At 40.4% G+C, this 16,053-nt stretch overlaps 1 protein-coding gene across 32 annotated transcripts in view; it reads left to right on the forward strand.

Annotated features, from left to right (window-relative positions):
• The window catches only part of ANK2 (ankyrin 2), a 279,443-nt gene that overhangs the window by 227,454 nt on the left and 35,936 nt on the right, over positions 1-16,053 (forward strand). For 11 of the 32 annotated variants that reach the window (XM_068188306.1, XM_068188300.1, XM_068188302.1 and 8 more), the window contains 5 exons: positions 871-973; positions 1,582-1,685; positions 11,899-12,123; positions 14,842-14,996; positions 15,784-15,995. In XM_068188306.1, coding sequence (XP_068044407.1) covers positions 871-973; positions 1,582-1,685; positions 11,899-12,123; positions 14,842-14,996; positions 15,784-15,995 — 799 coding nt within the window. Of the gene's footprint in view, positions 1-870; positions 974-1,581; positions 1,686-5,089; positions 5,132-6,020; positions 6,057-11,898; positions 12,124-13,516; positions 13,616-14,841; positions 14,997-15,783; positions 15,996-16,053 lie in introns of all 32 variants that reach the window. The other 21 variants (XM_068188282.1, XM_068188283.1, XM_068188281.1 and 18 more) reach the window with 9 other exon arrangements.

The following is a 16,053-nucleotide window of genomic DNA, read 5'->3' on the forward strand; positions in this document are numbered from 1 at the left end:
AATCATTGTTGTCATACTGCAGCTAGTGAACATAAAAAGGACAAAACTCATGCTATTTGGTAGCAGAAACCCCATTTACCTCAGTATGTCCTTCTGTGGTGTTGTATTCGTCTATTTTTTTTTTTTCTTTTTGCTGGTGGATACTGCGGCTACATTCTGAGCCAGTGCTTGGAAGCAGCTTATTTACTGCCGTGCACCTCTCATTGCTACAGCAACCAGTGCTCTGTGGAGCTGTGTGTACTTACAGCGAGATCATTGCTGACACTGGGGCTGTATCCCTGCAGATGCTGCTGGCATTCAGAGGAAGGCTCTGTTTTACACGGGAGCTTGCGGCTGGCCACACTTTGCCTTGCTGTGTGTACCTTCCAGGGGACAATGCCAGGCTTACTGCTTTACAGTTTAAGGGGAGAGATTAGGTCCCAACCAAGCTTCAGAAAGAGTCATTCCAGCTTTTCTTCAGGATGGTAGCATCCTGGTTTTCCATAGTTTTTGCTCGTGTGATGCAGCAGAGTTCTCCAAACAGCCTTAACAGAAATGAATGCTTTTTTGTTATGAGGAAACCATCCTGCCACAAAGCCAAATCTAAAGTATTTGTGAGTATAAAATAAACTGTCATCTAGATTAATCTCTAGGTTCTGCATTTGGAATCAAATAGGTCAATGCAAAGGCTTTGTGGCCCACCGTCAGACAGGTGGCACAACAGAGGTGTCTAAAGCTGTGTTTCCCCTGACTGTGCTCTGCTGCCCCTGGAAGCTGCATGGTGTTGCTAATAGCATGCTTTTCTCATTCTCCCACTCGATCTGTCATGACACCTTTGCAACATCCTCTGTGCTGCTGATGCATTGCTCTGGCATCCTGCCAACCTCCCAGCCTGCGGTCCTTCAGTTCCGACAGGTCCCACACGCTGAGCCACGCCTCCTACCTGCGTGACAGCACCATGATCGACGACACCGTGGTCATGCCCAGCCAGCAGGTGAGCAAACCTCTCAAAGCTCCTTCTTGGCTGCAGAGATCAGGAGACAGGGAAAGGCTGCACTGCAAATTGTTCTGGTGAGACCGTGTGGTGTATGCTGCTTGGTTCGCTTGAGTACAAATCTCTCTATTTTCTAGGCGTATTTAATGGCATACTGTGCTGTGCAGTATTGAAGTCTATTCCAAAATAAATGGATAAGCTCCGTGAATGTAGCACAGGGATTGTGTTCTTAATGTTCTCCATTTTAACTGATATTTGAATGTTGCTAATAGACATCATGCTACACATTCAGGGGATGTAATGAACTCATAGCCATTGTCCTAATATACTGTCTTGAAACATGCTTGTAGTTAAAAAAAAAGAGATTTAGGAAATGCCTTCTTAGTGAAATCACAGCATTCTTTCACTGAGACCACTAACACAGGATTACTTTAGGGAAATACTAAGTGCTACAATAAGGATTTCTAGTATCTTAATGCTATTAGTACTCCTTTGTTTTAAAAGAAAATGTTTAAATGCTTTAGGCACTACTATGCAAAATACTTTTTATTTTTGTTGTTCATTAATGGATTTCATTGTAGTAAAATGGGGTTATTTTGCTTCCCAAGGTAACAACTCTGGCCAAAGAAGCTGAAAGGAATTCATATCGCTTAAGCTTGGGCCCTGAAATCTTGGACAATGTGGCTCTTTCTTCCAGCCCTATTCATTCAGGGTGAGTGCATCAATTAGCATTACACTACAAAATGAGAAACAGAATACCTGCAGCGACATGAGCTTCAACTAATGCTTAACTAGGAGCTGTATTTTAATTCGTTGCCTCCTGGAGCTGCCAATAAATTGTTATGATCTTTTAAGCTCTGACAACCGCGCAAGCCTGAGTACCCAGACTACTCACTGAAATCACTGCAAGTCAGTGGGTCATCAGTCAAGTTCAAGGGGAACGAATGTGATAAATGACACATACACCCAGGCATTTGTGTGCATTTTATGGAGAAATAAGTACAATGCCTTTCAGAGTTAATAATAATTGACATCAAGTTGTTCATCACTCCAGATGGTCCAGCACTTACTGTGCTGGTGGAGTAGTTGAGGTGAGCACCAGCTCCAGTGTTTGCCTTTTAAATTACATGAATAGACAAGCAACCTAAACATCACGTGCTTTAGACGTATTTGAACAATCCTTCATGTACAACTGACTCTTTGTAAGCATTTGCATTTAGGCAAACTCACTGTTATGGCACAAGGCAGGTCAAAATGCAGGTCCAGCCAAGACCATATTTGGAAACCTTATCCTGGTTGGCCTTAAAATCTGTGACTGCATTTTAAGTAATGTCAGTCTTCACACTGAATTCTACATTTGTGTCCTGCCATCAGATTGGATGGGGAACGTGCCAATGAATTCAGAAGAAACTGGAGTAATTAAAAAACATTGAATGTCTGTGGGCTGTGCACACAGCATGACTGGACAGCACAAGGGGAAAGATGATTTTTATCAATCTCGAATGAGTTTGCTACTATCTTACAGTCTGTATTTTCAAAAACTAGCACTGAGTCCCATTTGGAATGACAGCCAGTCCTGATCTAGAGGAGGGACAATATTGCCAGATTGATTCACATGACATAGATGAGAATATTGTTTATTAGCTGATTGTAGGATAGTTGATTGTGACCAGCACTGTTTGGATTTGTTTCTCACAAGCTCCAAAACTAACAAATGAAATGAAAATACTTAATATGTAAAGTGTGTATGTCTGTCTATATATATATATATATCTTCTGGTATGAAAGCTTTAAAATTGCTTTGGTACTTTATTCAAACCCTAGAGAGTTTACAGGTTTTTCCAAAGGATGTATTAATTTGCCCTTTCTGAAAGGTAGGTCTTTCCTGTGATTGCAGAGGATTAACTAAATACTTTCTAGAAGAGTGGCATATATTTCTTGGATGTGCCATTATTTTGTTGTCTTCTTTTAAAAAAATGAGTGATATTCCCATCTTTTGAGATGGCCAGGATGTTAGTGGTAGGATAAAATACGTGATTTTAACAGGAGCAACACTCTCTGCAGCCTTATATGTAATAGTGAATTTTAACACAACACGAATTATGTTCTTCTTCCTATATATACACAGTAACTTGACACTAAATATTGTAATAAAGAAACCTTTAATAACAATTCCTCAGCCTTTGAAAAAGACTGTACAACACTTCATTTTTATCTTGTTTAGATGGGTCTCAGTAATAAACTGTTGGGATGCATCTGTTTTCTTAGAAAAGTACATTGACTGCTAGAGTTTTGCTTCTAAGACCTTATTTTAAAAGCCAAACAGTTGTAGAAGTTCATGATTGTTGCACTCGCTCTGCTGGAACAACAAATGTATTTGTGATTCATAGCCCTCTTGTCAGCCAACTCCCCTCCACGTGCAGACACACACTGTTAGTCCATTCTTACGAAGCAGCAGCAGGGCTGACATTTAGGGCATGCAGTGAAGTAGTAGTTACCTATCACGAAAGGAAACTCATAGAATTTTGAAAGAAATCCTAGATAAATACTGTCAGTGGTCCTATGCCAGGGTGTGACCTTGGTTCTGCTCAAGACACTGAAAATGTGTTGTGTTGAATTCAGATAGCATTTTTGAGAAATAACACATCAGCAAAGTATTGGATGGTAATTTTTTTTTGTCACAGACGTAGTAAATTTGTATTCTGTACAATCTGAGGAGAGAAATGACACTTTGCTCTCTGTAACACTCCAGTGGTGAATGCCAAATTGCTGTAGGGTTCTTACTGATCTCCCATTGTAGGGAAGTGTTCCTGTGGCTCACAGTGTAACACCCCTGGGCAAAGGGATAAATTCACAGAGATCTCATAGAGTTCTCTCAATGTGGTGCTTCACAGGCACGTATTTCAGCCTTTGCATAACTAACTGAATCTTCTTCCACATCTGAAATTTCAGAAGGGAAAAACTTATAACCATCCATTTACATTTTAAATATTACTGTTCCTTCAATATGTTGATAATTTCATCAGGAAGGAAGAAAAAGTTAGTTCTTTGGTCTGAGTCTTTGGCAACCATTTTGAAACCCTAAAAATATTTCTCTCCTAAGAGATAGTGTTCTTGCGGGGCTCAAAATCTCAAAATAAAGGTCTCCTGGTCATTTTAGACAGCTGAGATTTTCCAGACAGTTTCCTACTTTGGCTGAAGAAAAAAATATGAATTCCTGCACTTAAACTCCCTTTCAAGCAAATCAGTTTTTCTTCTTCTAATAAAACTACTTGATCTTATATGTTGAGCAAAGTTAAGGATCTCTGAGTATGACAAAAAGTTTGGGTGCTGAACATCCAATATGATAGAGTTGTATGACTTTACTGCTGGTGTTAGGGGATATAATTTATAATTTCCTGCTGTAATGTTAGAGACAGAACTAGTGCCTACATAAATGCAAATATGTTTCACAGTTTTAGTCTCATACCACACCTATTGTGGAAGATTATGTGTATTTTTATTAAGCTCAAAGGCAAAAAAAAAAAATCACTGAACTCAAAGATTTGCAGCATTTAGACACTGCTTGGCAGTACCATATTTTTATCTCCCATAAGAATATGCATCCATGGTGAAGATAAGGGTGACTGTAAGATTTTAAAAGTATTAATGGTGTGGAAAACGATGTTGTTCTCTTAGCTGTGTTCTGGTGATACAGTGAAATCAGTTGTACAGATTATATTTCTAAGAATATTCCTGACAGCTGTGTAGAGTCACTGTAGATCAGAGAGCAAATCTGGCACTGTGAGGAAGGAGCTTTGGGTGCATGCTTTGATATTAACTTGGTATTGTGTTCTAGAGCAAATATGCAGCAGCTCTGCAGGTTTTCCAACTCTGACTCACAGTAAAGCTCCTGTTTGATAAAACATCCTGATTTCTTTTATATAATTTGCTGAAGAAATCCCTGTTTGACTAACGGATGGTCAGAGTGTGTCATTACTTATATCTTGAAATAAATTACACAGTTGGTATATTATTAGTGAGTTTACCTTGCTGGAAGTCATTGTTTCCATCAATGAAAAGATGAGGGATTGGGCAGCTCGTACTGTGACAAATAATGTGAATTATCATTCTTAGCTGCATGTCTGCAAAAAAGGAGGCTGGATCCTTGCTAACAAGGTAAACAAAATATATTTCAAGTGTTGTATTTTGAATCCATAATATATTTTTCCCAATGTGAGATTGATTTCCTGCAAATCGTTATGGAAACAGGACCTGGCAGCCACCAGCTGATAGTCATTTCTTAAATCTGGAAGTCTAAATGATTTCAAATTATTCTGCAGCTTTATGGCCTTTGTTCAGAAAGTTACAATGAGGAAAAAGAGTGAGTGTGTTTCATTATTAGCAAAGCATGTTAATGGAAGAAAATGGCAATGGAGATCCATGAAATAAAAAGGGAAGCTGGAAAACTAATTGTCTATGTGACACTAAGTGATTGCTGAGAACCTAAACAGGTCAAAATGAGAGTTTGAAATTTGCCATTTGTAGAACAAAAGGAGGACAAGAAACATGTTGAAATGGAAGGAAGTGGAGGACAATGTATTGATAGAGTATTTTACGAAAAGAAAAACATTATTATTGTGCTATCAGGAACACTGGCTGGAATTACCTTAGGTACCTTAGCCTTAACCTGGTATCCCCAGTCCACATTTTAGATGTGGATACCTAAACCAAGAAGCATTTCCCCTTATCTGCTTCTGAGAGTTTTACGTGGAATCCAGCTGTGCATTTTAGGTGTCTGGCTTCCAGTGTGAGAATGTCCACAGAGAAACCAGATCCCGCCAGTTTCACTGCTGCACTGGTAATGGCCACTTGGAACTGAGGGTGTTTAAGCTTATTTTCCATACTCACTTCAACCTTCCCACATGTGAGGAATGTGCATATATATGTATATGTTCATGTGTTTGCTTTAGAAATCTGTTTCATTTTCCCAGTATTTCATTTAACTCATTCTTTTTTTTTCCCTTTTCTGTTCCTTTTTGATGTTAAACCATCTATTCTATTGCAGATGCTCTTCTCCATGTCTTGATCTTGACAACAGCAGGTGAACTTGTGCATAATTTCTTTCTTTAATACATTGCACTTCTCACCCACCCTATTTATCCTCCCCTCTTACCTCACTTCAGGATGCTTTAGTGTTTTGATAGTGCCCATTAGCCAAGAGAAAAAAATAAATCTAACCAGCAGTAATAGTTACATATGGCACAACTTCTCTTACACACTAAGTGTCCACTTTCTCCCATATGCTTTAGCATCTATAACAAAACTATTCTGGAATTGTTAATAAGTCCACCGCAAAAAGTCTTAACAAAGCTCCTTATACCATCCTAGCTTGTTTTAAACCTTGATGTATTTAACTATACCTTTTCTTTGTTGCTGGCATGGTTTAATATTAATATTTAAAGAAGTAGTCCCCCACAGCTAATTCAACACAAACTGCTGTAATTATTATACTAGTAAGTGGGTCTTTTATCTCACCTGTCTGTATAAAGAATATTGCAGAGCCACTCTCTAAGCTACATTTTCCAAATTGTGTCACCGTACTTGAACTAGCAGAATAACAGCCCAGCCTTAGAATATCTTATTTTTCGTGCCACACCTACTTCTGTGTCATGGTCAATCAGTGCTTGAAGCACTGGCACATTACGTTCTGCACAGAACACCTGAAGCTGAACCATCCCAAAGGAGATTATCTTCCCTTGGCAAAATTAGTGTTCATTGGCACAGTACCTGTTCAGCTCCTTCAGCCTAATATAAAGTGGCTAATTAAACACCCAAACTACAGACTCATCTTTGTAGGCCATGTCACGGAATTTCTCAGCAGCTGACTAATGCAGTGAAGAGAATGTTGTCAGAAGTTAATATTGTAGCAGTTTCCTGTGTTAGGATCATGTTTTTTGTCCTCCTGGAATGTGAATTTTGCCTTGTTTCTGGATGGCATAGTTACGGCCTGCTGGAAAGCACTCTAAGGTAGTTGAATGACTTTGCTGTTGACTTCAGTGGGAGCTGGATCAAGGCCTTTTTTGAGTTTCAGCCTCTCTCCAGTTTCCTTCTCCCGCTGAACACTTTCTGATGGCTGAAGCACCCTGATTGTTTCTGCTTCTTCACACTGCGACTAACACTGAATGCTGCTATCTCCTTGTTTCCCAGTTTCTTTTATAAATTGACATCATGTGTGCTGAGAAGTTTTTGACTGTGTCTACACCGGGTGTGCTCTGGTTGGAGCTTTGTTCCCTGCTATCTGCCTCGCGCATGTGTGCCTGCCCAGCTGCTTGGGAAGAGCAACTGTACCCGAGCCCAACGTATGGAAGTGGTGGTGGAGACTTTGTCTAGTATGGTTCTGTGTGTTCCAGGAACTGTTGCCTGTCCTAGAAAGCCCCCTCACCTGCTGGGTTTGCATGGCTCTCCTGATGACTCTGCAGAATGAGTGCCCCCATGCTTGCGGTAATGGCCGCCTGAAACTTTGCCTCTGCGAAGCTCTTGATGCAACAGGGACTCCTCACAAAGCACACAAGTGGCTTCCTTCACTCCCTCCAGCACTGACACATCCAGTTTGCAGTGTCTTTGTTCATCCTGCTGTTAACTTTCACATGAGGATAGATACAGAAAAAACTCAAGCTAATTCTATATTATTAAAATTAGCAAAGGGAATAACTCAGGCTCAGATCTAAAATTCAAATATTTAATGAAAATTCACCCCAACTTTTTGCCCCTTCTATCCAATGCATATATTTAGTCTGTGTTTTGATCAAGTAGAAACCCTGAGACCTGCTTGCTCTGCTTTCTGTAGGAGGTGTGGAAACAGCCTGAAGGATTAAGGGGCCTTTTGTTTGTGTACTCGACCATAAGGCCACTACAGCCAGTGTTACTCAATATATCTTTCATATGGCAAGCATGTAGTTATTAATTGCTCTAAAACTGAAGAGGATGAAATGGCCTCTCTAATTTATGACTAAGATTGCTAAATTGAGAAAGAATGGATGATGCTTGAGCTGACTGCTGTGTGTTTAACTGAAGCATGTATAGACTCCCCTGCAGTCTGTAACTGATTCCTAGAAGAGAATTGCTTTTGTACTTCATATTTTCTTCAGGAAAATAATTTTGATTTCCCCTTCATTCTCTTTAAAAGACAGAAGGCATTGATTTCCCCAAACCTGATTTTTTTCCCCAGTCTGGCTTTTGTATTGTACTACCACCTTGCCAAAGCTCAGGAAATCTCAGTATTGACCCTGTTTTCAAGACTGCCAGGATCATATGTTTGTGTTGTGCTTCATTTCTGACAGAACCTTTAAAACTAAAAATGAAACTTAATCAAAGGCTGTCTTAGTACTGAGAAAGATGCAGCCTTAACCTGCAATCTGCTTTGACTTTGAGTCATCACTTAATTGAATTTTAAGTTAAAGTTAATTTAATCCCTTTTATTAACTGGGTTTTTCTTTCTTTTTTCCTTCCTCCTGAACTCTTCCCTGCCATCTGTGTTTCTCTTTAATGATCCCTCTCCCCTTCATTCTCTGTACATAGGTGGCTGATAGTGCTGTAGTAGTGCTCCATGCAGCTGGAACATGGAGCAAGGTCCGAGTTTGCTGCTTAGCTTCGGGGTGTATATGGAATGTTGGGGTTATTCATGTGCTAGTGTTATGCACTAGTTTCTTTTTGGCCATGGGAATTTAGCATGATAAGGTATCACTTCTCAGAGTGATGGCTTCATCTGCCATTTATCCCTGCTAGTGTTTTTTTGTTGAGCACAATCTCTTCCTCTCTGTTTTGTCACTTAACAACACTTGGTAACAGAGGTGGAAGAGGAAAAATAATGTGTGTGCGTGGGCAACAAAATAATTAGTTTGAATTTTACATTTACTCTATATTAGTCATACAAATTTTTCACTTTCCTAAATGCACACTTCAGAAAGCATGTTTTATGTCATGCATTAGCTTTGTATGAATTATTTGTATAGTGATAGACACACTCCTCCAAAAGGGTAGAGCTTTTCCAGTCCTGGAACAGTAATAGCCCCATCTAGATGTCCTATTATATAGCAAGTAGGCAGACTAAGAGGCTGCTGTGATTCAGAAAAGGCTTTCTTATGAATTATTTGCTTCACTCTCTTGCATAGCCAAAATTGAGTGAAATGTGCTGATTAAAAAAAAAAAAGGATGAAAAGAAATTGGATTAAATGAGTGGATGAAAAAAGAAATGCAGTAAAAAGGTGGGAAAGAAGCAGAGTGATATAGGGGAAAAGGACATATTTTTACACTCTGTGTTCGCAAACCCTTTGTTGGTGTTCTGTCCTTCCAGGATTATGGTACAGACCTAAAGTTCAGAAATTTTCCCCTTCAGTGTCTTTCCTTTGCACTTATATTCATGCTAGTTCTACAGAATCTCTTTTCCAGCAATTCCATAGTATTCTATAAGCTGGGATTGGGAACTGGCTCCCCCATAGTTAATGTGATAATTGGCACTAATCTTCCTGTGCTGTCTGAATAACAACCTTAGATCTTCTTTATGATAGAAACAGCTGTTTTTACAGATAATAATAATGCCCTACTGGTTTTATCCTAGCACTGTTATCTTTGTGTCCATGTCCCAGTGAGACTTGCCTCTGCCTGTTTTTCCACTCCTTAGAGCCGTGGTTGTTCCAGTGAGAGACAGCTGAAGTGAGATAGATTTACTGAGCCACCAGGCACATTTAGTAAACTCAAACTGAAAGAAGAAGTTGCAACCATACTAAAAAAAGAATCCACAAGGGTCAGAAGGGAGATTACTTGGTTTGGATCCTCACCTTTGGTGTATATGTGTTCTAGCAGTGAACAGTGGGTTTGGCATTGCTGAGGCAAGTAGGGAGATAAGCTAAGGAGAACATGGGACAGCAGGTGACCCAGAACTAATATTTTAATGATGGACAGCAAAAAAAAAGGTGATCCTGGTGTTAAAGCATGCAATCCTGAGTATTATGTCAATAATGAAAGTAACTGAATCCTAAATATTGTGTTCATGACAGCTTGCACAATGAGAAATGTGAATGCTGCTTTTTATTCAGTCATAGCTCTCATTAGCTTCTGGGAGTTGTGGGGGAGTGTTTGTGTTGCTCTTAGCAGTGGCCTTAAAATGAGAAACTCTTCTTCCAGCAGTGTCATTGACTGCCTCAAACACACCCATTGTACTGGTGACTTGGACACATTCTCTGAAACTTCACACAGAACTGTTTTGAAAACACTACTTCATGTACTTCAGGGGCAATTGCAGCGCAAGCCAAGAGCATTAGTGCAACAATTGAGCATTTAGTGTCTCTTAAGCTCTTCTTTCATCTGTGCTCTAATATGTACAAAGAATGTATTTTGTGAAGGAAGCTCCCATTTTTCTCAACAAATCCCCAGACAATGGAAGCTGTAAAATGTTTTCATTTTCTTTTTTTCCCCCTTGTTAAAACCACAGAAACACCAACATCTAAGGAATGAGCTAATGGTTGTACTACCCAGAGTTTTACCCTAAGCAAAGCCTAGAGGTATCTGAATGGCAGTAGACTAGGAGCCTGCATGTATGAGACAGACTGGCATCCGTGGTGCATGGTGTGCTTCCGACTGGCGCTTGTGGCTCCTTCCCATCGTCCATCTCTGACCTGCACGGTGTGTCGAGTGTTGTGTTTTTACAGCATGTGGAATTCTTGTAGCTGTGTGGACAATGAATGGATGCAATGTTTGTTGCACAGAATGGTCAAGGGGGCAGTGGAAAAATCCCTGTATTTGTTACTCCTGTTATAAGGGCTTTTCTCTATTGCAGGTCCTTCAGTAGCATTTCTGCGACTCCCCATTGTGCTGGTTCTATATTAGTGGCTAGAAGTAGGCCTGACACCGTTCTGTCTCATCTACTCTTATTTCCACTTCCAGCAACCTGACATTACCATCCCACATCAGGCATGATCCTGTAATCAAACAGTGAAGAAAAAAAAAATTGGAAGTAGTTCTACACCTTTCCCAAGAATGTCCACAGTCTATTAAAATCTACCTGTTGATAAATGTGGAACTACAAAAAATTCAGCACAAGAGAAATTCCAAACAAAATGAAATGTTTTTCTCCCTTTTAAAGAAAGAGGAATAAATTATTTACCTTGTGCTAGAAGTAAGCTCCCTGTAGATGGCTTTCTGCATCTCAAAGTTTTCCCATTGTATTGCTGTGCAAGGTAACACAGAAAACCCAAAATCCACAAATAAACCTCTTATATAGTGACTCTAGCTCTTCTCATCTGACCAAACCCCAAATTTGCCTTCAAACCATAACAGCATGCTGGGGTTTTTTATATAAATAGGTGATAACCCCACAGATGGAGTATGAATTGTATTCATGCATTCCAGAATGAAGTTTGTTTTTTTTTTTTAATATCCAAACCCATTTTTCTAGAAATTATAATTTATCAAACAACTAGAAGATTATATTGAGAATCTAAAATAAAAACCCTGAAAAACCTGAGCCATCCAATCAGAATAGGCTTTATATTTTTGTACCAAAATAATTTTTTTCAATAAAATGTATTTGCTTGTGAAGTATTTAAAGAGTGCCAACTTTAAATACAGCTGCTTGCAGGTACAGAACAGTGATGTTTGCACTTTGCAGTAGGTTCACGTCTTCACATTTATTAGTGTCTGCTGGTATTTTACCACCAGCAGCCCTGTGACATAAGACTTGCTGTGAAGAAGTGTTGGGTAGTAGGTGCCAGTTTAGTTAATAGTGAACTCAGCATGATTTGGTGCTTCTCATGGGATAAAGGCTTTTTCTCATTGTACCTCTTGAGCAAGAGCTCTATTTACATACGTCGTTTGTACGTATGTGGAACGTAACCGAGAGACTTGGTGGTGTGCTGTGGATCTCACTGTCTGCCCTGATTTTGCAGCTTCCTGGTGAGTTTCATGGTGGACGCTCGCGGCGGCGCCATGCGGGGCTGCCGGCACAACGGGCTGCGCATCATCATCCCCCCGCGCAAGTGCACGGCGCCGACGCGCGTGACGTGCCGCCTGGTGAAGCGCCACAGGCTGGCCACCATGCCGCCCATGGTGGAGGGAGAAGGGCTGGCCAGCCGCCTCATCGAAGTGGGACCCTCTGGGGCTCAGTTCCTTGGGTAAGGGGGGCCGCGTGGCCCGAAGGGAAACCTTCAGCCTGTTTCTGTGTTTGCGTTGCACTGAAATGGTTCCTTTGGCAAACTTGAACTGGAAAGGATCTCTGTAGCGCGTGGTAACAAACAGAGCAGTCGTGTGAAACGCAGAGCAGCTGTTAGGGAACGATTCGCAAAGCTTTTACACCTTTCTGTTCAACACGGGTATTTCAAACATCGTCACTATGGTTAATGTCCTTCCTTGGATATAATTGTTGCTCAGTGTTGTGATATTACAGTGGGAAAAGACTTTTGCAGCCAGAAAAGGCAGCTCATGCCGTATTTAAAAAATTAATAGCACTGTGCTGATGTAACCTCCAAATGTGAAGCCTACTACCTAAACAACACAAGGTACAGGATCTTATTTTAGACTTTTGTGTAATGGTGTTGGTAATTTGGACTATCAGGGAAGCACAGTGCTGTTAATTTTTTTGGGGTTGATATTGCTAAATTAAACAGTAGGACAACTCTGGATTTTCTTAGCCATTTCTTTTTTCCTATCCTGCAAAGCCCATAGAAAGATCAGATTTGTGTCTGCTCTGAACTCATTTTAGCAATATTCAGCTGAAAGTGGCAGTTACCTGCAGTTTTGAAAATTTGTTTTACCAGCTATTCTCCCTATCAACTGTGACATCCAAAAGTGGATGACTGAAGGAACTCCTTCTAATGCAGTAAAAAATTTCATTCAGAAACTGTCAAAAAAGTGGCTGGAAATGCCAATAGTTTAAATCCATTTGGAAACAACTCAGTTGCTTTAAAATCCGTTTATAACAGGCAGTCATCAGAGTCACCATCTTTGTTAGTGCTACCACTTATTCTTTTCACATCTTGGTCATTTCTACAAAGAAGGAGAAAGAAATCTATAGAGCAGAAGAAACACCGTGCTGTCACATTCAGTCTTCCCATTATCTTTGTCACACACAAATGGATTTTAAGTATGTCTCCCATTCTTTTTAATGGTTTTCCTATCTGATGAGAGTGTCTCCCCTGCAAGACAGGCATATAGTGTAGTTTATTCATTCTCAGATCTTTGTGCCCTTCCTGGAAGCATTTTCCAAGGTGTTGTGCTGGCAGTGAGATCAGAAAATCGCTGTACTGTTTGCAGGGGTGCATTCTAAGGTCCAGATCCTGCTCCCATTGAGTACACGGCCAAAACCCCCATGAGAAAGAAAAGATCCTAAGTTAACAAATCTGATTTTCTGATTTGGGTCACCAAATTGTCATGGCTAGGACGGAACCTTATTCAGTGTACAGCCTAATTCCACTCTGTGGACCAGACAGTGGCACTGGCGTTTTGGCACAAAAAATACATAAAGTTTATTTATGTTCTTTCTTTCACTGCTGCTTTGGATGTACTCAGTAAACTTCATCTGCCTACGGCTCCTCCCCCACTTAATGAGGGAGAAAGCTTGGTCAGCCGAATCCTTCAGCTGGGGCCTCCTGGGACCAAATTCCTTGGGTAGGAGAGACTTGAAACAAATTGATGGATGCTGACCTCCCCATTCTTCTCCTCCTTCTGCAATATGATTTTTTTATGTCATTATGCCCATGATATTGTCCCTTTCTATCATTTGAAATTTTGTACACTTAACCCTTAGTGGACCATTTTTCAACCTTTGTGGTTTGTGGTTTTGTTTTGGTGGTATGTTTGTATCTTTTTCTTCAAGTACTGTGGCCTTCATTTTTGTTTTGGCATGAAATCTTCCTAGTTCTGTGCTTGATGTCTGTAGCAAAGCAACCTGGATTGGGACCACAAAAAAAAAAAAAAAAAAGAATCTACTGTAAATTTTAAACTGTTTTTTTTGTATCAAGGACTGATCAATCAATATGTTATATGTTGGATACCACCAGTGTGGTAGGACACGTGGCATTTACTACATACCTGGTAACCTGTGTGAGTCTTCTAATTAGAGAAGTGTATCTACAAATATCTTTATATCTTCTCTCTTATTTCTAAGAGTATGTATGTATTTGTATATCTCAATACAGATATATGTACACATATGTGTTGTATATGTGCGTGTGTGTTTATATATATATATATATATATATAAGTGCATATGCTGGTGCAGATGTTGACTTGCAAGGCAACAAGGCAAATTCTTATCTCTTATACTGCAATAGTAACCCAGACAATCTCCTCAGACTTCCTGTATCTCTCCCAGGGTGTAAATCAGGAATAAATTCATTGGAATATATAGAATTACAAAGTGAAATTGACACAGGACACAATTGCCTCCGGATTGCAATGAAATTATTCTGATTTGCACTAGTATAAGTGAGATGAGAATTTGTCCCACAATTCCTATACATTACAGTAGATTCTCTTTGAAATGAAGTTGCACAGGTTAACCCAGACAGTAGTGACAAATAAAATGAGCATGAGTTTTTGATGGATTTGCAAAAACAATCACCAAATTTCCAGATAAGCACTATTATCTTACCAAATCTCATTCACACTGTGGAAAGAGGTGAATGCACTTTTTCATCTGTCCTTCAGCACTTACTGGGTCCCTGTAACACTCTAGTCTGTGTTAGTGGCCTACTAGTTTAGGATTATGCCAAAGCATTCCAGCCAAATAGGTAGAATTCCAGGTCACTTTGTAGCAGACTGAATAGAGTTGCTGTTAATCCTGTTTCTTCCTCTCTCCCGTGTGCATTTAATGTGCTCTGTTGCTGTGCCAGGCCCGTGATTGTGGAGATTCCCCATTTTGCTGCCCTGCGTGGGAAGGAGAGAGAGCTGGTGATCCTGCGCAGTGAGAACGGGGACAGCTGGAAGGAGCATTTCTGTGAATACACTGAGGATGAACTGAATGAAATCCTGAATGGGATGGATGAAGGTATCCAGTGGCACTTGGTTTCTTATCCTGCTCCTGTATTCCTTCTGTACTGTGAGCATAGCAGCTTCTACCATGGTGCTCACTTCCTTTGCATGGGCTGCTGAAGCAGTGGGGCAGGATGTCTCCCATCCTGAAGCTGACAATAGACTCCAGACTTGTGTTTTCTCCTGTTCCTTCTCATAGCATTAAACCAAAAGCTTCCATAGCAAACAACTTTCCAAAACAAGGCAATTATCATACAGATCCTTTCGGAGCAGCTCCATGTGTGGGAGGAAATGTCAGTCATTGGTACTCTTGCTTTCAGAGAGAACAGAATGGCCTCAGGCTGTCTAGGAGCTGCAGAAACTGTTATTAATTTGTTCTGGGTTTTTTTTCCCCAAAAAACCTCACAGATTCCAAAGTAAACAGGACAACTCACAGCATTAAAATGGAACCCATATTTTGATAGTGTTTCGAAGTATTGTTTTGTTGATGCTAGTTCAGGACATTGTAAATAGGTGAGAGAGAAGGGGCTGGAACCAATCTCTTTGCTTGTTTGGCTGCTGATTTTGGAGGTGTTGTCAGAGTGTTCTGTTTGCTGCCTTCAGTCCACAGCTTAATCTGTCTGTTCTTTCTTGATTGCTCTTGTTTAGCTGAACACAGGGGTGTGATTCCTTTTCCCGTTATTTCTAGACAAAATACTTTCTGTAAGTTGTACAAACTTTGAAAAGCTTGAGAGCATTTTGAAGGTGGCTGTATTGTTTCTATGAAACTCTGGTCTTCTGACCATCCCCTCTTCTGCCCTCAGTACTTGACACTCCGGAGGAGCTTGAGAAGAAGCGGATCTGCCGCATCATCACCCGGGATTTCCCTCAGTACTTCGCAGTGGTGTCCCGGATCAAACAGGACAGTAACCTCATCGGGCCCGAGGGAGGGGTGCTGAGCAGCACCGTGGTCCCACAGGTGCAGGCAGTCTTCCCAGAAGGAGCACTCACCAAGCGAATTCGCGTTGGCCTCCAGGTACACTGAAGCATTCAAAGAATTTTGATTTTATTTTTGGGGACAATTCACCTTTTTT

The sequence above is a fragment of the Anomalospiza imberbis genome, chromosome 4, assembly GCF_031753505.1.
Source record: "Anomalospiza imberbis isolate Cuckoo-Finch-1a 21T00152 chromosome 4, ASM3175350v1, whole genome shotgun sequence".
Lineage (NCBI taxonomy): Eukaryota > Metazoa > Chordata > Aves > Passeriformes > Viduidae > Anomalospiza > Anomalospiza imberbis.